Consider the following 12,228-nt stretch of genomic DNA (forward strand, 5'->3'; position numbering starts at 1 on the left):
AAACAGTGTATGATTCTGTTTACATGAAGTGCCTAGAGTAATCAACATGATAGGGAGAGAAAGTAGAATAGTGGCTACCAGAGACCAAGGGGGAAGAGAAATGGGAGTTAGTGTTTAAGGGGCAGTTTCAGCTGGGGATGATGCAAAAGTTCTGGAGATGGCTAGTAGTGAGGGTTGCACAATTTGAATATATTCAATGCCCTTAAAAATGGCTAAAATGATAAAGTGTATGTATTGTGAAACATATACGTGTGCGTGTGCATAAATGTATGTATGTGTGTGTGCAGAGGGGGTGAATAAGATATCACCTGTGTCACCACCACCCAGGTCAAGAAGCCCACACCGTGCTCTTTGCACTTATAGTCATGTTGGTGGAGAGGGGTCTGAATAGGGAGAGGCAGAATCTCTCTCCTTAACTTCCACAACCACCTAGACATTTTACTCTTTGATTTCTACTTCTAGATGTTCTCCAAGTACCGGGTCTGAGTCAGCTGACTTTTTTTTTTTCCTTTCCCCATAACCATAACTAGAAGAAGAAACCATTTTGACACCTAACCTCATTGACATGAACATCAAACAGGTTTTATTTCCTGCCTTCTGCCTGTACATGGTGGTGAACCTTGACGGATATTTCATTTTCAATTCACAGACATATGACAGTGGCTCTCAAAGTGACAAGGTGCAGCAGCAGCTGGCAGTATCCTTTGTTTTCTTGCTCTACCTGCCAGCATTGGGTGTATCTTACTCAAAAAGAGAGGTTCCTGAAAAGTGATGTGTAAATGGAATACGGGGTAAGATAAATTATAATTTAAAGGTTTCCTGAAGGAATCATAGCAAGACATGTTCTTGGATAGTGAATAAATTGTCCTCTATTTCAGTGCTTCTCAATCTTTTTTAGGCCTCAACCCACAGTAAGAAACATTTTATGGGGGTGCCTGGGTGGCTTAGTCGGTTAAGCGTCTGACTTCGGCTCAGGTCATGATCTCACGGTTTGTGGGTTTAAGCGCCATATCAGGCTCCATGCTGACAGCTCAGAGCCTGGAGCCGGTTTCAGATTCTGTGTCATTCTCTCTCTCTCTCCCTCTCAAAAATAAATAAAAGCATTTAAAAAATTTTTTAAAAAAAGAAAATATGTTTAAAAAAAAAGAAACACATTTTACGTCAGCCCAGCACACACATGCATGTATTCAACTGGTCCATACATTGCACAAAACAGTACTTAGCCTGACTGCATGACTGCATGAGATATATTCTGAAATTTTGTCCTAGGTTCCTCTGTGAAAGTGCTGGGTGCAATCCACAAAAATTGATTTCGTGACTCATTAATAGGTCTCAGCCCCCAGTTTGAAAACACTACACCAGTTTAAATATTTTATCAATCTGGATGTTTCCGTTTTGCACAGTGTAGCTTACCTGCCGACGCCTTGCATTCTGCATCGTGGAGAAAATCTAGCGCCTAAGATCTGAGGGACAGTGACATTTCCGGACACTGTGAGGGGAAAAAAGTGAGGAAAACTCACCTCAGCTTTCTGCTTCTACTGCCAGCAGGAGACTGATAAATTCTAGGTTTTCTCAGACCTAGAAAGTAACCTTTGTTCTGTGGTGCATTTTTTGAGGGAGAGGAAACAAATATTTGTTTCAGCTCTTTCTTCCCATGCAAATTCAAAGTTGTTTTGGTTTTTTAATCTTTTTGGACCACCTTCTTTCTCTCAATTGCTCCTCAGAAAGTTATTCAAGTCCACAAAACAATCAAATGACTCAAGATCCAGGTCCCTATTCTTGACATTGCCGTTCTCTCCCCCGGCCGGCCCCCCCACCGCCCCCCGGCAAAACAAGGGACCCAAGGGAAGGTGGGGGGCGAGGGCTGCAAGAGAGAAGGGGAGTGGAAGGAAGGAACGGGAGGCTGAACTGGTAGTGGCTGAGTGAACCGGCTCGTCCTTCCTTCCCGTCTGGCTTTGCTAGGTGACTGGGTGACGGAGGTTGGCCGGGAGGGCTGACTTTGCGCGGGGCGTGCTGGCCGGCGCCTCGCCTTTGCCTTTGCGCTTTGGACCCAACGGCGCGCGCCAGCGGCCGCGCTCAGGTGCGGTGGGAGGGTCTGCGCTCTCCTTTCACTTTCTCCGGTCGCCAAAGCGGACACCTGGGGACGGAACCACAGCTCCCACCAGGCCAGCGAGGCAGAAGGACCGAAAAGGAAAGCTCGGAGAAGAAGTGAACACTACCTGCTAGCAGAGGTGAGAGAGCGAGCCAGGTAAGCAACAGGTGGACCAGGAAGGTGAGGGTTACAGGATGCGGGATGGAGGGCACCCTGGGGGGGGGGGGGGGGCACCGCTCATTCCTCCTAGCCGCGCCGCAGGCTTGGGTGAAGAGGGCTTCTGTGGAAACCCTGAGGACTTACTTGGGCAAGGGGGCCGTGGAAGCAAGATTCCAGCTCAAGTGACAGGGATATGACACCGGAAGTAGAAGGGCCTCATTTGAAAAGCCAGAAGGAACAAAGAAAGGGGTTTCATCGTGGCTTTTGTCTGCTGGATCATTTAGCCATAGGTGACTTCAGAGGTGTCCAAGAGAGGTATGGGACCCTTCTTCATCCATTTAAAGCTCAGGGTTTTCCCAGGCAGGTGATGAATCTGTGTGCTTTTCAGTTTCTGTGATGATACAGACTTGTCCTTTTTGGACTTTCGAGAAAACCCGAAACTAAAACGGGAAGAAATGGAGAAGGGTGCTATAAGGCAGGAACAGTCTGAAGCCAGTCAAATCTAATCGCCAAATGCTATCAGGTTTCGTGTATTTTTACGACACGCTGGAGGAGGAGGAGACCCAACACGGCACCATGCGAAGCACAGTTGAAAGGCCCAGGGAAATTTGCCTTGAGGGGATGTGCTTGCTGCTTCAAATATTTGACGGGCTGTCATGTGGAATAGGAATCTGCCAAGTCCGGGCACAGCACGAGGGTCAACAGATGGAAGCTCCAGAGAGATAGAATTCAACCCCATGTAAGTTAGAGCTGGGCATGCCAAATGGGCTTTTTTAGGAAGCAGTGAGTTCCTGGGGATCAAAGATATTAAAGCAGAGGTAGATACTGAAGCAGAAATGCTGAAGTGGGAATCAAGTTTCAGGTGAGGGATTGTGTTGATCAGCACTTCCCAAACCAGACGGTCATCAGAATCACCTGGGGAGTGTTTGCCTGTGTGTGTGTGTGTGTGTGTGTGTGTGTGTGCACGCACGCACACATGTGTGCAGGTGTTTAACTATATTTAGCAGATCTGGGATGGGCTCCAGGAATATATATTTTTAATTATCTCCTCCAGATAGTTCTGCCATAATCAATTACCTAGGGAGCCACTGTCTTTTTTCCAGTCTATAGTAAAATATGCTCTAAACACTTGAAAACCATAGTTTTCATTTGGGTTTTTTTTTTTTTTTTTTTAAGTTTATTTATTAAATGATCTCTTACTCCAACATAGGGCTTGAACTCACGACGCTGAGATCGAGAGTTGCGGGCTCTACCAACTGTGCCAGCCAGGTGCCCTGCATAGTTCTCATTTTGAAATAGTCTCAAAGTCTTAATTTCCTGGTCAAGGAAACCAGAAGAAAAGGCCATGTCACTCTTCCCCAAACTGACTTCCTGTCAGATCTTGTCTGCCCTTGTTGCTGGTTGCCTGGACGTTGAGTCCTCCATAGCTGGGAGTTTTGCTCCCCATGCAAAGTGGAGACAGGATGACGTCTAGGCATGTCCTCCAGCTGATTGGCAGGTAGAGCACTCCCGCAGGCATCTCCTCTGCCCTCCTCCTGCTCTGGGCACTTGATGAAGTGTGAGGCACTTCGCCTCAGGGACTAAGACTTCAGTCAATCCTGTCAGCTGAGAGTGTTGCTTATGTGCTGGGCCCAACAGACAATGGCAGTTAAATCTCTACATTCTAAAGTAATGTCAACCCACCGAGGGCAGGTGTGGGCTTGTGGGGATAGCTCCCTTGTACCTGACCAGTAATTAATGTCCTTCTCCCACAAGAATGCTAGTGCCACGAAAGCAAGAACCTCCCTTTCTCTTGTCCCGTCCTGCATCCTGAGTCCCCGGCTCCTGACCGAACAGTGCCTAGCTCACTAAAGAGAGACTGAATTCCTACTTTTCTTCCTAGGTCCGTTCTAGGTGGCAACAGCCATGCAATTCTCCAGCTCATCCAGGGCAGCAGATGAGAATTTTGACTATTTGTTCAAGATTATCCTCATTGGGGATTCCAATGTGGGGAAGACGTGTGTGGTGCAGCATTTCAAATCTGGGGTCTACACGGAGACGCAGCAGAACACGATTGGGGTGGATTTCACTGTGCGCTCCCTTGAGATCGATGGCAAGAAAGTGAAGGTCAGAAGGGCATGGGGTTGCCGCCACCTCTTTTAGCTAGAGTTCCTAACACTGAAACACATGCCTGAGGAATGAAAGACTTAAATATAAAACATGAAATCATAAGAGTACCAGAAAAAAAACACATCGGAATATTTATTATTGTGGAATGGGGAAATCAACCTTTTTTTTTCCTGAGAGAGGGAGAGCACGTATGAGCAGGGGAGAGGGGCAGAGGGAAAGAGAGATAATCATAAGCAGGCTCCACACTGAGCATAGAGCCCAATGCAGGGCTCGATCCCATGACCCTGGGATCATGACTTGAGCCGAAACCAAGACTCTGACCCTCAAACGACTGAGCCACCCAAGCGCCCTGGAAATCAACCCTTTAAGACAAGAACCCAGAACTCATGAAGGAAAAGACTGCTTAATCAGCAATATCTAAAGGACAAATTTATACATCTCTATGTAATGCTATAAAGGTCAAATTGCTGAGTGTGGAGTCAGTTTAAGATTCTCTCTCTCTCTCCTTTTGCCCCTCCCCACACTCTCTCTCTAAAATAAAACATTTTTTTAAATAGTAAAAATAAAGGCCAAATTTCTACATCCACAAAAATACCATAAACAAGAGATGCATAACAAACTGGAAAGAAATATTTGCAAATATGGGACTGACAAAGGGCTAATTTCCTTCATGTGAAAACAGAGTCCCAATAAATATCTAAGAAAAAGACCGACAACTAAATATAAAAAGTAGGCAATCCACAGACTGGACACAAATGCCATTTCATAAATTCAGTAAGAACTAGCTTGGAAATTCCTTACTCATAATTTAAAAAGTGAAAATTAGAATAACAGTGAGATATTACCTTTTGCCCATTTGGTTAGACAAGATCAGAGAGTGTTGGTGACAATGTAAAGCATGATCTTGTTTGGAATCCTGATTAAACAAAAACAATAAAAAGACATTTTGGAGACAATCGGGAAAATTGTAATGTGGTCAGGTATCAGATAATACCAAAGGGTTATTGAAAAGTTGACCAGCCGCAATTGTGGCATTGTGCTCGCATAAGAAAATGTCCACTTTTTTAAATGTTTAATTATTTGTGTGTGTGTGTGTGTGTGTGTGTGTGTGTGTGTGTGTGTGTGAGTGTGTGACAGAGAGAGAGAGAGAGAAAGAAAAGGAGAGAAAATGAGGGGGGAGGGAGGGGTAGAGGGAGAGGGAGACAGAGAATCCCAAGCAGGTTCCATGCTGTTGGCACAGAGCCCTATGCAGGGCCCAAACTCATGAAACATGACATCATGACCTGAGCTGAAATCAAGAGTCAGACGCTTAACCGACTGAACCACCCAGGCACCCCGAAAATGTCCACTTTTGACACAAATGAAATGACATGAAGTCTGGGATTCACATTAAAAGAATACCACAAAGAAATCAACAGAAGGAGCTAGATGGAGCAAGAATGGTGAGATCTTGATTATTATTGAGTGTGGATGATAGCTATATGAAGGTTCCTTGTTTTTTTTTTGTTTTTTTTTAATTTTTTTTTCAACGTTTATTTATTTTTGGGACAGAGAGAGACAGAGCATGAACGGGGGAGGGGCAGAGAGAGAGGGAGACACAGAATCGGAAACAGGCTCCAGGCTCTGAGCCATCAGCCCAGAGCCCGACGCGGGGCTCGAACTCACGGACCGCGAGATCGTGACCTGGCTGAAGTCGGACGCTTAACCGACTGCGCCATCCAGGTGCCCCAAAGGTTCCTTGTTTTATTCTCTCTAGTTTGGGGTATGTTTGCAAACTTTCTAAAAAAAAAAAAAAAAAAACATTTTATAGGGGTGCCTGGCTGGCTCAGTCCGTAAAGCATGTGACGCTTGATCTCAGGGTCATGAGTTCAAGCCCCACATTGGGTGTAGAGCTTACTTAATGAAAAAAAAAATCAATTAAATAATATATTTTCTAAATAGTGTGAGTGAACAAACAGGCACACCCAGACACGGGGAGGGTGTACCCAATGGGTGCCCCTGCTTGGGATGATAATTGCAAAGGTATTATTATAAGGATAGTCTTAAATGTAAACAGCTGAGTGGTCCTTTAAAATCAGAACAGTCTGGTGTGCCTGGATGGCTCAGGTAAGTGTCCAGCTCTTGATTTCGGCTCAGGTTCATGAGTTCGAGAGCACAGAGCCTCCTTGGGATTCTCTCTCTTCTTCTCTCTCTGCCTCTCCCCTGCTCACTCTCTCTTAAAATAAACTTTTTTAAAAATAAATAAAATCAGACCAGTTCAGCCAGTGCCATCACCTTGAGTGATATCAACGAGCAGTTTCAAAAGATAAACTCCAAAATCTAGAGGAAGGGAGAACAGAGGTAAAAAGGTCAAGAACATGAAACCCAAAATATTGGATCCACCTCTCCGACTGAGCGTCCCGTAGATGGTGACTCCCAAACCCGAAAGCGCATCCAAAATGCTCTGGGAGTGAACAGAAACACTGATTCCTAGGCCCCAGACACCAGACCTACCGAATTTGAATATCTCGAAGTGAGACCCAGAAAAATCCCTTGTTCAGACACCTCAGGTGAACAAGTTCCCATAAAGCATGAGAACTCCTGATGTGGACCCCCTTCTCTGCCCTTCTCCAGATGCAAGTGTGGGACACAGCAGGCCAGGAGCGCTTCCGGACCATCACGCAAAGCTACTACCGCAGCGCCCACGCGGCCATCATCGCCTACGACCTCACCCGACGCTCCACCTTTGAGTCTGTTCCTCACTGGATCCACGAGATAGAAAAATATGGCGCGGCGAACTTGGTCATTATGCTGATTGGTATGCTGTTTTCAAAGCATTTAGCTTTTCGTTCCTGACCCCCTCTCCGGATGCTCAGCTTTTTGGGTGTTTCTGATGGGAACGGCACATGAAATCTTAAGAGTGCCGGCGGTGGAAAGACCTCAGAGTGTTTGGCCCGGAAATTCCCATCAGATTCACCCGAGAATGGGGTGAATGAGGTTGGCGGGATGGGATGTGAATTTGCTAATAATACAGATTCCAAGGCCCCCACCCTAGAGTGTCTTATTCTGGAGACCTGGGATGGGGCCCCGGCTTCTAGAGAAGCCACACCCTTCATACCGATTTGATGCGAACGTGTGTAGACCACACAGAAAATACTCTATAGTCTGAGGTTCATAATAGCAGATGGCTCCAGATCCCCAAGGAAGCCACTCAGATGCACGTGACTGACTGCACCCAGGAATAACTCCTTACAGCTGCTAAGATCCTAACAAATCCTAGCAACAAACCTCCATCAGAATTAACAGGGATACAAGGGGCAGACCAGACTCCCAGCTTAGGAATGGCCACTCCTACAACATCCCTTGGTGAGAGCCACCAAGGGGCTCTCGTATCTTTCTTCTAGAAGCAGAGCTGTCCCTGACCTTAAACCTCACTAGCAGGTGCTTGGGTGGCTCAGTTGGTTAAGTGTACGACTTCGGCTCGGGTCATGATCTTACGGTTCATGGGTTCAAGCCCTGCTGTGCCAAAAGCTCAGAACCTGAAGCCTGCTTCGGATTCTCTCCCTCTCTCTCTGCCCCTCCCCCAATCATGTTCTATCTCTGTCTCTCTCTCTCTCTCTCAAAAATGAATAGATGTTAAAAAAAAAAAAAAAGAGGTGAGCTGAGATCAAGAGTCAGACCCTTAACTGACTAGGCCACCCAGGTGCCCCTAGACATTCTTAATTTCAATATATTTCAATCCATCAATCTTTTCCTTAATGATTGTTTCCTTGTATCCTATTTAGGAAATCTCCTAATCAAAGTCATCAAGATATTCTGTCTTTTGAAATAAGTTGTCTGTCTGCCTTCCTTCCTTTCTTCCTTCTTCTCTTTCTCTTTCAACTTATTGTGGCTTTTACATTTAGATCTAATGTAACATCATTAGATCTAACCAACATCAGAACTGATGTTGGTCTATTTGTTGGTATGGACCACAAATTTGTAATTTTTCATGTACAAATCCAATTGCCCCAGTGCTATTTACTAAAAAAAGGCAGCCTTTCCCACTGCTCTGTGATACGATCTTTCTGTAAAGGGTGCATATATCAGTGCACCCTTGTTTTTGAGCTTTTTATTCCACTCTATTGATCTATTTCATGCATGCTCTTGTGGGGCAAAGTGCCTTAGACATTACAGTGGCTTGTGGCCCTCCAAAGGACTAGATATACCATGTATCTGTGATACTAAATTTTCATGGGATCTATATACAAATGTTCATAACAGCTCTATTCATAATTAACCAAAAACTAGAATCTACTCCATTTCTTCAAATGGGTGGATGGTTAAACTCTGGTCCATCTATACCGTGAACTGTCACTCTGCAGTAAAAGGGATAAATTACCAATACATCCTTGGATGGAACTCAAGGGAATTATGCTGAGTGGAAAAAAAGGCAATCTCTAAAGGTGATATCCTGGGGTACCTGGGTGGCTCAGTCAGTTGGGCATCCGACTTCAGCTCAGGTCATGATCTCACAGCTCGTGAGTTCGAGCCCCGCATCAGGCTCTGTGCCAACAACTCAGAGCCTGGAGCCTGTTTCAGATTCTGTGTCTCCCTCTGTCTCTGCCCCTCCCCTGCTCATGTTCTGTCTCTCTCTGTCTCAAAAATAAATAAAAACATCAAAAAAATTTTTGTTTTAAAAATAAAGGTGATATCCTGTATGATGTCATCTATATAATAGTCCTGAAATAACAAAATTGTAGAGATGGAAAACAGATTAGTGGTTACCAGGGGTTGGGGGTTAGCTGTGATGGGAGGTTATAAAGTGGTGGCATGAAGGAGCACTTTGTGTGATGGAACCACTCTGTTATCTTGGCTGCGGTGGTGGATACATGTGGTGAAATTGCCTGTAATTATACATGCACGTGCACAAAGGAGGGTACCATGTAACTGGTGAAATCTGAGTAAGCTCTGTGGGTTGCACCAATGTTAACTTCCTGATTTTGAGGTTGTGCTACAGTTACGCAAGAGGTTACCCATAGGGAAACTGGGCGAAATGTACGCTGGACCTCCCTGAAGGACCTCCTTCAACAGCCTGCAAGTCTAAGTGCACCTGGGTGGCTCAGTGGGTTAACGTCAGACTCTGGAGCTCTACACTTTCATCGCGATCTCACCGTTTGTGAGATTGAGCCCCAACTTGGGCCCCGGGCTGACAGCATGGAGCCTGCTTGGGATTCTCTGTCTCCCTCTCTCTCTCTGCCCCTCCCCTGCATTCTCTCTCTCAAAATAAGTAAACATTAAAAAAGAAAGAAAGAAAGAAACAAACAAACCAGGGGCACCTGCGTGGCTCAGTCACTTAAGCCTCAGACTTTGGCTCAGGTCATGATCTAGCAGTTCATGAGTTCAGGCCCCGCATCACTCTCTGTGCTGACAGCTCAGAGCCTGGAGCCTGCTTCAGATACTGGGTCTCCCTCTCTCTCTGACCCTCCCTTGCTCACATCCTGGCTCTCTCTCAAAAATAAATAAACATTAAAAAAATTAAAAACAAACGAACCAATCTGTGAGCCTATAATTGTTTCAAAATTAAAAGTTTTAGGGGCTCCCGGGTAGCTTAAGTGCCTGACTTTGGCCCAGGTCGTGATCTCATGGTTCGTGAGTTCCAGTCCTGCGTCCGGCTCTGTGCTGACAGCTCAGAGCCTGGTGCCTGCTTCAGATTCTGTGTCTCTCTCTCTCTCTCTGCCCCTCCCCGCTTGTGCTCTGAGTCTCTCTCTCTCTCTCTCAAAAATGAATAAACATTAAAAAAAAATTAAAGGTGTAAAGGCTTTCATGGTGGGGAGGGTTAATTATGAGAAGAAAGGGCCTAAAAAGGCTCCTTTATGGGGAAAAAACAGGTTGAAAAACATTAATCTAGCCTTCTTAATTACGGTAGCTTTGTAAGAAATCCTGATGTCTGGTAGAACAAATCCTTTAGGAAGACAATTTTACCTTGTGATTCCTGCCTCAGAGAAATCAAAGTCCAATGACTGGATGAATATAGGGGTTGAAGTAGAGAAGCCAAAGAGATGGGTCACTCTTCCTTCTGTGAGCAGTCCCGGGCCATGCTTGCAAAACCCCTCACTGAACTCTCTGGGGTAACAGGGAATGATCTACATCCAGAGGGGAAGGGTGGTTACAGAGCATATACGTTTGTCAAAACTCATGAACTGCACAGTTAAAGTCTGCATCTTGTTGTATGTAAGTTATAGCTAAATCCCGCATTATTCATTCCACACCTTCAATCCAGCAAATCCTAATTCACAATCTCCTCAGCTAGACCAGGGCCATCCAACAGCACCCAACACTTTGTGGTCTGGAAAAGAGAGTGGAAAGAGAACCAAGATTTGGGGCACCTGGGTGACTCAGTGGGTTAAGATCGGCTCGGCTCACGATCTTATGGTTTGTGAGTTTGAGCCCTGCATTGGGATTGCTGCTGTCAGTGCAGAGTGAGCTTCAGATCCTCTGTTCCCCTCTCCACCCCCCCCCCACTCTCTCTCTCTCTCTCAAAAATAAATAAACATTAAAAAAAAAAAAAAAAAAAGGAGGGGCACCTGGGTGGCTCAGTCAGTTAAGCATCCGACTTCGGCTCAGGTCATGATCTTGAGGTCCGTGAGTTTGAGCCCCGCGTCAGGCTCTGTGTTGACAGCTCAGAGCCTGGAGCCTGTTTCAGATTCTGTGTCTCCCTGTCTCTCTGACCCTCCCCTGTTCATGCTGTCTCTCCTTGTCTCAAAAATAAATAAATATTAAAAAAAAAAAAAGGAAAAAAGATTTGGAGGAAGAAGAGAGAAGACTGAGGACTCCCTCTGGCACAGTCTTTACCTTGTTTAGACTTTGAAGGAAAGACGGTCCCTCCCGAGAGCACACAGCCTTCATCTGTCCCTGCCAATAAACACAACCCTCCAGCCCCTTTCTCACAGCTCCTGAAGATCTTGACAGTGAATGAAGACAGTGGCTCTTTCCATACATTGATGGTTTCACTTTCAGTAAATCTGCCCACAATTGCTGTCTATGAACGTATGCACGCATGCATATTGCCGAACTAAATGTTTCTCTTAAGGTTCATTAAAACACGCGCGCACGCCCGCGCGCACACACACACACAACGGATTCAGTCCCTCAATGGAATATTTGTTTATCTCTCTCACCCCCAGGGAACAAGTGTGACATGTGGGAAAAACGGCATGTCCTGTTTGAAGATGCCTGCACGCTGGCTGAGAAACACGGCCTCCTTGCTGTTCTGGAAACATCTGCTAAGGAGTCTAAGAACATAGACGAGGTCTTCGTGCTGATGGCCAGGGAGCTGATTGCCCGCAACAGCCTGCACTTGCTTGGTGAGAGCCCCCTGAACAACCTGGCCATGGGTTCCAGGCCGGTTCTTATGGCCCAGGGGCCGAAGGAGAAGACCCACTGCATGTGCTGAATATGCCCTCGAGGCCAGCTGCACCCACGGGACGCCTGATGTCAGAAACCAAAGTTGGCCGGATATCCTGTTGTCGGCCCACAGACTTGGGCCTGTGCCCTCACCCCGCCCCCTGGATGGGGAGCACCGTTGCCTTGATTCACACCTGAGGCCAGAACTGCGGACTCTGAGGAAGAGGACACCACTGTTTCTTTGGATTCCGCCTAGGGCTTAAGGCACAGGGGTAGGAGGACACGGTCTGCTTTTTCAGCCTTCCATTTTCTGTCTCCCCAACCCTTCAACGGCTTTCTACTGAATTCTTCTCACTCAAAGAAGAGGGTAGTGAAGGAAAGAAGAAAGGAGGCATATCAAGAGGGGGAGAGGATGTTTAGAACATTCCAGGGCAGTTTATAGCAGCTCTGGCAAGGGAGGATGGAAAAACCCTGCGGTGATAAACCAGAATGCTGCTGACATT

At 46.1% G+C, this 12,228-nt stretch overlaps 1 protein-coding gene across 4 annotated transcripts; it reads left to right on the plus strand.

The window, feature by feature from the left end:
* Window positions 1-2,120: 2,120 nt before the first annotated feature.
* RAB19 (RAB19, member RAS oncogene family) lies at window positions 2,121-11,853 on the plus strand. 4 transcript variants are annotated; one of them, XM_045495879.1, is made up of 5 exons: window positions 2,140-2,248; window positions 2,775-2,990; window positions 4,134-4,357; window positions 6,974-7,157; window positions 11,506-11,853. In XM_045495879.1, the coding sequence occupies exons 3-5, from the start codon at window positions 4,157-4,159 to the stop codon at window positions 11,772-11,774; spliced, it is 654 nt and encodes a 217-aa protein (XP_045351835.1). In that variant the 5' UTR covers window positions 2,140-2,248; window positions 2,775-2,990; window positions 4,134-4,156; the 3' UTR covers window positions 11,775-11,853. The 4 variants fall into 4 exon arrangements, with proteins under 4 accessions (XP_045351834.1, XP_045351832.1, XP_045351835.1 ...); XM_045495880.1 differs by having other exon boundaries at window positions 2,145-2,231; XM_045495878.1 differs by lacking the exon at window positions 2,775-2,990 and having other exon boundaries at window positions 2,121-2,231.
* Window positions 11,854-12,228: the final 375 nt, after the last annotated feature.

This window comes from Leopardus geoffroyi, chromosome A2 (genome assembly GCF_018350155.1).
Source record: "Leopardus geoffroyi isolate Oge1 chromosome A2, O.geoffroyi_Oge1_pat1.0, whole genome shotgun sequence".
NCBI lineage: Eukaryota > Metazoa > Chordata > Mammalia > Carnivora > Felidae > Leopardus > Leopardus geoffroyi.

Excerpts from the sequence above, each read along its gene's own strand:
- RAB19 (XM_045495878.1), top strand. The coding sequence starts at position 4,157 with ATGCAATTCTCCAGCTCATCCAGGGCAGCAGATGAGAATTTTGACTAT. Across the intron at positions 4,358-6,973 it reads TCGATGGCAAGAAAGTGAAG|ATGCAAGTGTGGGACACAGC; the intron begins GTCAGAAGGGCA and ends GCCCTTCTCCAG. Across the intron at positions 7,158-11,505 it reads CTTGGTCATTATGCTGATTG|GGAACAAGTGTGACATGTGG; the intron begins GTATGCTGTTTT and ends TCTCACCCCCAG.